Genomic DNA, 9670 nt, shown 5'->3' on the forward strand with positions numbered 1-9670 from the left:
TTTAGTGTACTTGTCATTGATATACTGAGTTTCCTTTCTTTCCTTTTTATTTTTTCTTTTTTATATTGCAATTTTTTTTTTCTCTTATAGCTTGGTATATTGGCAAACACTAATGGGGTCATTGTGATAGGGACCCCAAACCCATTTAGTGGAAACTGTTGAAGTGCATTGAAAGTGAGTTCCAAGTGGCATAAAATTACAAGAATGCCTCATGATTCTTTTGACAGTAATGGCATTCTTGGACATTGATTCCCCTTCATCATATCCACCTCACCCATGCGGCCACGCCCATCCAAATTCTTCCATGTGACAACAAATGCTTGGCCTATTGACAAAACAAATGTCACTAATTCCATTTTAAAGGCCTAGATGCCATCTTAGCCTCCATACACCAAGCTTCTAGAAGAGCATTGGAGGCTTTCTATAGGGGCCAAGATCTCGATCCAAAAGAGGCAAGTTGAAGACCTTCTTTCAATTAAATTACCAGACGTATCCACTGTAAATTTAGATGCTCTGGGACTAAACCATCAACATTCCTACAGAACATCTATATCCAACAGTGGTTTCTAGAAGGACGAATTAATTAGTAGGCTTTCAATGGGCTCTTATGGTCAAAATCACAAGGCTTTCCGCTTAGTTTTATTTTTATTATCTTGAAAGAAAAATATTAGCACTGAAAAGTTCATACAGCGCATACCTGACCTAATTATATACTGTTTGGCATTCATAGCCTGTAAGGCTAAATTCTTATGTTTCCCTATTTTACTATTATTAGTTTTTGATACAAAAATGGGGTTAAAGGAGTAGCAGTCCAACTCTCTTCTCTTCGTAGAGATATTAAATACTATAGTTAATTAGAGGGATAATATTTAGGACATTGCAACACCGATCTTATTTCATCTTGATCACTCCAGACTGCATCCACCTTCACATTCATTTCTTTTGCCATGCGAATGCCCTTGAGCAGTCCTATAATTGCTCCTTCACCATCTTCTCTTGTCATCAAATAATCAGCGTGACATAAGCAACATTGACTTTAGGTAAAGAAACAAACTGCCCATGCACTCATTTTATGATATTTATCCGACATATTTGTGATTATTAAGATATTGCCATGAGTTGGGGGTGGGGTAAAATTTTCATATTGAATGGATACCACCTGTGAATCTTGGTTGTTGAACTGTACTACATTGGTGATCCAGAAGTTAGCTTGTTTCAAAATTGAATAAAAATCTAATTTCATTTTACCAACCAGAATATTGTTTCTATGTTTTCAAATAAAGTAGCAATAAGTCACAAAAATAGAGAATAACCTTTTCAAGTCTGACTTAGGTATATCACTCAATTTGAAGCAGTACATGGCAAATTTATAAAAGATAAGCCTTGTAAGCAATCTTGTTTGAATCTTAATGGGCTAGCTGCCCAAACTCTTCGTGTGACTTCACAATTAAAAAAAAATATATATATATATGCTGCAAAGATTCATGATGGATTAGACAGAACCCACAGATGGGGTCGATGTCCATCCATTTGGATATGATATCCCTTGTAGGTAGTTCCGTATTGATCAGTTTCCAAAAGAAGAGTTTAAACTTAGGGTGGATGTTGATTTTTCAGTAAAAATGCCACCATTGTGAGCAAGGATAGAAGCAACAACACCTGTTTGAGCATCCATTGAACTTTGTCAAAAGATAATTAGTAGCTAGCTTTGTTTTGAAAGATCCCTCCTTTGAGAGGAGACACGGCCAATTGTCAGATTGATGGGACAATTGGATCTGCAATATAAGACTATTAAAATGAATAGGTAAAGCATTATTCAGAAGTCCCATATTCCAACGATCATTTATTACAAATTCACTGACAGTATAGAAAGATTGCTCAAGAGGTCTTGAGTTTAGAGATGATATATCAAGTGTCTTATTTGGTTGGGACGATTAATTCTATGGAGCATCCTAGAAAAAGGTATTGTTGCCATTACCTATCTTCCAAAGAATGATGCTTTTTAGAATTGGGAGCAAAGAGACTATACCGTTCCAACATGGGGATCCACGAGTACTAAAATTTTTTTTTGTGAAAAACCAACCTGTTATTGAAGTGCTTGGATTTGAGTACCTGAACCCAAAGACTTTGCTCACTATTCAACATCCTCCATCTTAGTTTCAGAAGCAAAGCCTTGTTGTGGGTATCAGAATTCCTGATACCTAAGCCTCCTAAAAGTTTAGATTGACAAATTTTCTTCCATCCAATCAAGTGAGGCCTCTTCCGATTGATCACATTGCCATTCAAAAAATGGAGATAGATCGAATCTAATTTCCTGCAAAACGTTTTTTGGGAACAAAAAGCACGACATTAAGTGCGTAGGCACAGAGGCAATAGAAGATTGTAACAAAACTGATCTCCCTGCAAAGGATAGAAGATTTGCCATCCAAGAAGTCAATTTGTTACTCACTCTATCAATGATGCTTTGAAAATGGTAGATCTAGATCTAGAAAAGAATAGGCGTGTTCCCAAATAAGTAAAATCATCCTTCATTTCAGCGATGCCAATGGTACTACAAAGGTGAATTCTAGAAGCCCTGTCAATGTTAGAAATAAAGGCCAACCCACTTTTGTCAAAATTAATAGTGGGGATAAGTCAGAAAAGAGGTCCAGAATACATTTAATGGTATTAAGGTCCTCAACAGTAGCTCTGCAGAAGATAAAAATGTCATCTGCAAAGAAAAGGTGAAAAATTTCAAGGGCATTTCTAGCAATCTTGATGCCTTTGAAAGGATTGAGATAAGTCTAGACAGTCCTTCCATGGCCATAATGAATAGAAAAGGACTAAATGAGAAACCCTTTCTAATACTTGTGGAAGCATGGAAGAAGTTAAAGGATCAAAATCCTCTGCTTTTCCCATCCATGTTTTTCCTTGTTTTGCTACCTGCAGAACTCGACACGTGGACAATAAGGAGACCAACGGTCAAGATTGGGTGAGAATTATTACATCCGGTGCGTTGGTCTTAAAATTGTCCATGTGTCACATTCTACATGTAGCAAAACAAGGAAAAACAGGGATGAGAAAAACAGAGGATTATTTTCCGAAGTTAAAAGCGGAGCCATTAAGCTTAATAGAAAAGAAGTGACGCTAATGAGATTAATTACAAGTGCAATCCATTTTTTGGCAAAACCAAGAAACCTGAAGATAGAAAGTAAGGAACCCCATTTTAATTTGTCATAAGCCTTATCCATGTCCAACTTGATGGCAACAAAACCGGACTTACTTTTTTTCCTCTTGAGAACATGAAAGATTTCATGTGTAATGACAATGTTGTCATTAATCTGGCAGTCAGGGACGAAGGCAGCTTGACACGGTGAAATGAAATGAGAGAGGTGATTCTTGAGTTTGGTAGCCAAAACTTTCGCAACATACTTATAGGAGACATTGCAAAGGCTGATAAGTCTGTATTCGCCAACCTACACAATTGAGAGTGTGATTTGTACCATCCGGGACAGAAGAGCGGAAGAAATTTAAGACAAAATTGACCACATCAGGACCCAGGAAATTCCAACATTTTTGGTAGAAAATAGCTTGAAAAGCGTCAGGTCCGGGTGCCTTAAAGGATCCAAAAGAGAAAACAATTCTCTTGATTTCATCGTCAGAAGGCGGGGCTATTAAATCTGTGGGGTCAAAATTCTCCACAGGGGGAAACAGACATTCAACAAAAAGGGGATCCAAGGGGTTAGAAGAGGTGAAAAGGTCTTTTAAGGGGAAGAAAATTCCGATGCTATGGCCTCAGGAGAAGAAATTCTATCTCTATTCTCTGAAACCAAAGATACCACTGTTCTCTTGTTCAGGTTCACTTTAGAGATAGAGTGGTAAAACTTGGAGTTTTTATCACCATCATGGATGAAAGAATGTCTAGAATTCTGGAACCAAAAGTGTTCTTCAGCATCCAAAATCCATGAAAACTTCTTTTTAATATCCTCAAGAATAGGTTCAGGGATATGAATGTCAATTTCAAAGTGCAGGAAAAATGAGAGAAGACTAGATTTGAGACATTCGATATGACCAAAAACTTTCCAATTCCATATAGAAAAAGTCAGCACATAGAAGTCAACTTAGAAGAGAGGTTATCAGATTCCAAAGCGACCCATTTGGCTGCACAGAAAAGAAGGAATTCCGAGTGATGCATGCAAGCATGCTGATAATGAAACAGTTTAGTATGCTTAGGAGTAGACGAAGATGAACGGAGAACAATTGGTTTATGGTTCGAGCCAAGAGAAGCTAGTTTGGACACAGAGGCATTAAGGCACACAGAGATCCAGGGTAGATTAGCATACACTCTGTCCAAACATTCCTTAATAAGTTTCAGTGGTTTTTGTTTATTGGACTTAGTAAACTGGGTCCCAGTCCCAGACAGCTATAAGAAATGCAATTGGTGATCAGATAAAAAATTTTCAAAGTAAATTGAGGATTGGGATGATTTGTAAGATTTTCCGCCAAACTTCTGTTCCTGGTTGGTAATTTCATCGAAATCACCCAAAATAACCAAAGCCAATTTAATTCCTGATAGATAAGAATCAAGTTCAGCCCAACACTCTAACCGAGGAATGGGATGGGGGAGGGGCAAATATACACAAGAGAGTCCATTAAATGGGTAAGTTTGTATTTGGTTCCAACACAATGGACAGAAAACAAGAACCTTTGTAGCAAGAAGAGAAGGGGACATGGTTCTTTATGAACAACCAGAGACCCCCTTACCAGATTTTCCAGAGCTATTGATAAAATAAGTGGTATTGTGAAACTTAGAAAGGTAGTATGGTTAGACAGCTGAGTGGCCAGTAATTTTAGTTTCACAAAGAAAAATAATATCCGGGTCCAACTGTTTCATATGTTTGTTCAGGCATCCTTTCGTGATCTTAGAGTGCAAACCATAACATTCCAACACATCACAATCATGACCCCTAAAATGAACAAGGAATTACAGCTATGTATAAAATACAAAGAATGTAGGAAATAAGTAGTCTAAGATATGGAAAGTAAAGATATTTACTCTACAAAAAATAGACACAATAACAAAATAATAGATAAAAAGAGTCCTGTGCAAAGGGTACCTTGGGATAAACTGCAAACAAAGATAGGACAATACTTATGAAAATACAAAAGAAAACCGAGAAGTAAATAGAGAGGATGGAAAGAAGATATAATTATTACCTGATACCAAGGTTTTAAAACTCGGTATTGGTATCAGTATCGATATTGGTCACAATCAAAACCGATACGATATGAATCGGTATCAGTAAGCATCGGTTAAGGATTGAAAATCATACAGTTTTCCTGGATCGGTCACGGTATCTGGCTAGGATCGGTATTTTTATTTTTTATCTATTTTTAATCTAAAAAAATTCATAAAAATGAAATCGTACAGTTTTCCTTGGGTGTAAGCTTAATCATTGTCCTCTTCTTCTCCTTCCCCACCAGCAGCCTTCTGATTCCTTCTCTCCACTCGTCCAGGGCGACCAGCTGCAAGTGGGCTAGTGAGTGAGAAATCGATATGCTTCTGTGAGTCCATTCTAACTATGAACGACGGAATATTGACCACCAGCCTCCCAACTCTGATATGCCTCTGCCTGATAAGCACTCTGGCGTGGTGAATGGACTTCGCCATATCAGACTTGAACACGAGGAAATTCTCCACAGTAAGAGCCAAAACATAATCGAGCCTGTTCTGGTTCTCGTCCAAAAGCCCATACCTGTTCATCCGGCGGAGAAGGGCTCCACCCTCAAAGATCCGGCGTGGATTCTTCTCATCAAGAGTGAGAAGCTCCCTAGCAGCGTTACGGATGCGGCTAAGTGCGTATTGAACCCTCCACAATTCTCTCTTACATCGTCGAACGTACTCTTCCGACTGGCTTCAACTCAGAATCCAAACGCTCCTTCTCGTATGGACGACGAGGCTTCTTGAACGTCTTCCCATAGTTCCTATGGAAATTAAAGTGCACCATGGTGCCGTCGCCGCTCCTTTCTCTTCTGTTCGTTCGTTTTTTTTTTTTCAAGAATTACTAAATTCTCTCATTCAAAAACCTAAAACGGAACATCACAGCACCCAGTACAAGACGACATCAAAGATTTAACAAAATAAAAAGTAAACAAGTAAACCAGAACCCTACAGTTATTATGATGACCAATCCAAAACGAATCAAAATTTGATAGTCATTAAATCCATTTTTGCAAATTAAGGCCGAGACTAGACTCTTAAACGATGGCATTGGCGGCACTAGCAATCCTAGGCCACAGATCTGCACACTCCTTTCCAATTGGACCAGTGATAGCTGATCCTTTCACTTCTCCCTTGGGGTTCACTATAACTCCAGCATTATCTTCAAAGTACATGAAGACACCATCCTTTCGGCGCCAAGGTTTGTGCTGCCTGACAATGACAGCAGGCATGACCTTCTTCCTGAGATCGGGCTTCCCTTTCTTGACGGTGGCCATCACCATGTCACCAACACAAGCAGAGGGCAATCTGTTGAGACGACCCTTGATCCCTTTCACTGATATGATGTAGAGATTTTTCGCTCCGGTATTGTTCGCGCAGTTAACAGTCGCCGTAACCGGAAGACCCAGAGACATCCGGAACTTGTTTCCCGCCGACCCTCCGCGACATCGCTTCGACATTTGGACCGGTAAGACTACCCACACATCTCTCTTCTGTTCGTTGAGTTTAAGTTCTGAAGAATATTTTTTCAACGGATCGGTATCCGATACTCAGGACGATACCGATACCCGTCTCAAGATCGGTCAGGTATTGTGATCGGTCTCAGCCGATACCGATCCGGCCGATCCAATACCGATACTTGATTCCATGCCCGATACTGTTCAGGTCCTCCAGTATTCCCCCCTGGTGTCCTTCTTCAGAATGAGCTTGCTCCTGACTTGGTGACTCATCCTGTACCAGGTCATAATCAACTGAAAATCCCCTCCCTTTGAAGCTGCCGAAGATTTGGTCCAAGGTAAGAGCGGGATTAACAGACTGCTCAAGGGCTTCAGTAATAAGGTCACGAATATAAGATGTTAGGGGCTCCTCATTTACATCCAATCGTGGCCGTTTAGATACTCTAGGTCTTGATGAACCTTCACCAAAGGGGTTAGGATTATGGGATTGAATTGGTGGGTTGGGTTCTTGGGGATTGAAAATGTACTGAATTGATATGGTTTTGGCTCGGTTAAACTAATATAATGGGTTGAAAGGAGTCTTTGTTTTGTGGTAGGAACTGGGTTCAGTTGCGGCAGGTGGCGGAGGGACGGTAGTAGTGGTTCTTGTAGCTACAATTGTTACAACTTGTAAGGGGGAGGATACTGGTATGCCCGTCCTAAACAGCTGAGAGTCAGAGTTGAAGTTTCCATTAGAAGAAGGGAGCACACAGTTAATAAGCTGATCCAAGATCGGGTCAAAGGAGGTCACCACTTTGGGATCCATGTTTAGGCTTTGCTGCAGCCAAGAAGTTGGGTCCGAATTGGAAAAGGGCTGATGTTGAAAGCAAGTAGTTTGACCCAAGGAAACCCCTGTGTTGAGCATGAAAGGGTCAGTGTCCTTTTGAGAGACAGAAAACTCCAAATTAGAGTCAACTATGGGCTGAGAGTTAAATCCTGCATCCAATGGGCCCAATTGTGCTTGTGACATTTGCCACCAGTTGAGTCCATTGGTACAGGACCTACTTGTGCCCACAGTTAAAGTTGCCGATCTCATGAACAACAAACGTCATGCAGTGGTTAACAAATCTTGATTTAATAACAATATCAACATATGGAAAAGCAATATCAGCTTTAGGAGCATTATGAAAGCACGACAAAGTTCAATGGGGTGGGTGATACGACCACACAAATGGCACAACGTTTCAAGTTCAAATTTGAAAGTAATAGAAACTGGAGAACCATTGATCAGGTGAACACAGGAGGACGGGCTAACCGGTCGATGTTTTTTCAGAGCAACTTTAACTTTGCAGTGCCCAGAGGAATTCCAACCTCCAACAGTTCCATGAGATTGATACTAAAATCCAAATACTTCCAATACACGACACCATAGAGCCTACATTGTGGAAAGAAAAGGCTTCAGTGGGTATGTCCAAAACATGAATCCATACATGCACAGTGTCATACCCCGCTCCCCGTTATAGAAATATCAGCGGTGTGAGTAAGATATTTACCCGTCTTACATCTTTACCAGGATCTTTGATAGTAGTATCTTAACATTCACAACAACACAACACGAATCACAAGAACAATTGCAACATAATCAGAGTATATAATAGAGCTGAAGATAAATAAGATGGTAACATCTGGTGATAGTATATACCATTAACAGTGTTATGCCATGTACAACTATTCATGACTTACATATCATAATGCAAAAGAATATCAATTAACAATTCGGTATCAAAATATCAAAAGACGACCACTCGTCTCAAGCTGCCAAATAGGCACAAATATTACACGCACAATTCGGGTCATGCTCCTTAGCCTCTAGCATCCACCAGTTGGTCACCTCGTAATCGGGTGCCGAGGAGGTAGAGTCACATCCTAGTGCTACTACGGTACCTGGATTATCATCTAAAAGGCATATAAATACACATATATAATTCATGATGACATGAGAACAAAATTAAACACATAGTCCATGATGCGGGTGATGCAATCCATTTGATTATTAAATCCACCTAACATACAAGTAAGTCAGGTACATGCTACTATGACACATTAGGATGTATCCTTAGTCTCGGAATTCGCACATCACCTAGCGATACAAACCCTAGTGGTGATTAAGAACCTGTCGGTCCAGGAATACAACCATTGGTCACCAGCAAACCCCTAATAATCCCCTCTTGGCAGTCATGATATCAGAATCACCATAGGTCATGCCGGACTAATTCCCGCCTCTAACAATAATCACATTGTACTGTGGGTGTAACATTCTGGAAAGATTCATCGAACATCCTACTACTGGGTTATCCAACACCTTACCCCATGTTGGTAAGGGAACGTAGCATTGGGAATGTCACCTAACCACAATATACCACATGCCTTGGATAATGATACAATTAGTAGAGAATGCAATACCAGAATCACCCATCGGGCACATCGCATCCATTTCCAAGCATAGTTAACATACAAGTAGTTGACTATGGACTACGCGATATCGGAATCACCATCGGCCACAAAGAATATCCATTTTCAAATAATCCCAGAGTGCACAATAACGGAATCACCATCAGCTACAAAGTGCAATCCATGGCTATGTCTAAATCTAATGCACATACACAATGCATGAGTGTAACATCCACACGGCGATCACGGTACTGGAACCACCTTGGCCACACCGGATCCCGTCTCACAATCCACATCTCAACATAATCACATATCCAATTTCTACATTTTGTAATCATAATGATTCATCATAAATAACATGCCATAAGATCAACATAATCATATCAACAATTAAATAATCATTTAAATTTTCTAACATATGTGAGCAATTCTAAAATATCAAACACTCCCAAAATAAAAGTTAACCATCCCTCACCTTGGTTGTACTTGGTTGGATTGGGTTTCAAGTGTATCAACTGGGTATCAACTCACTTGCGATCTTGTTGTACGTGCATGTCTCTTCCTATATACAAAGGTAATCGGA

At 39.8% G+C, this 9670-nt stretch overlaps 1 protein-coding gene and 1 pseudogene across 1 annotated transcript; both read right to left on the reverse strand.

Moving 5' to 3' along the window:
• Positions 1-4992: 4992 nt before the first annotated feature.
• On the reverse strand, positions 4993-6037 carry LOC122079163 (annotated as a pseudogene).
• A 144-nt stretch (positions 6038-6181) lies between these two features.
• On the reverse strand, positions 6182-6675 carry LOC122079164 (60S ribosomal protein L23-like). The gene has a single exon (XM_042645422.1). The coding sequence runs from the start codon at positions 6658-6660 to the stop codon at positions 6238-6240; it is 423 nt and encodes a 140-aa protein (XP_042501356.1). The 5' UTR covers positions 6661-6675; the 3' UTR covers positions 6182-6237.
• Between the last annotated feature and the right edge of the window lie 2995 nt (positions 6676-9670).

This window comes from Macadamia integrifolia, chromosome 5 (genome assembly GCF_013358625.1).
Source record: "Macadamia integrifolia cultivar HAES 741 chromosome 5, SCU_Mint_v3, whole genome shotgun sequence".
Taxonomy (NCBI): domain Eukaryota; kingdom Viridiplantae; phylum Streptophyta; class Magnoliopsida; order Proteales; family Proteaceae; genus Macadamia; species Macadamia integrifolia.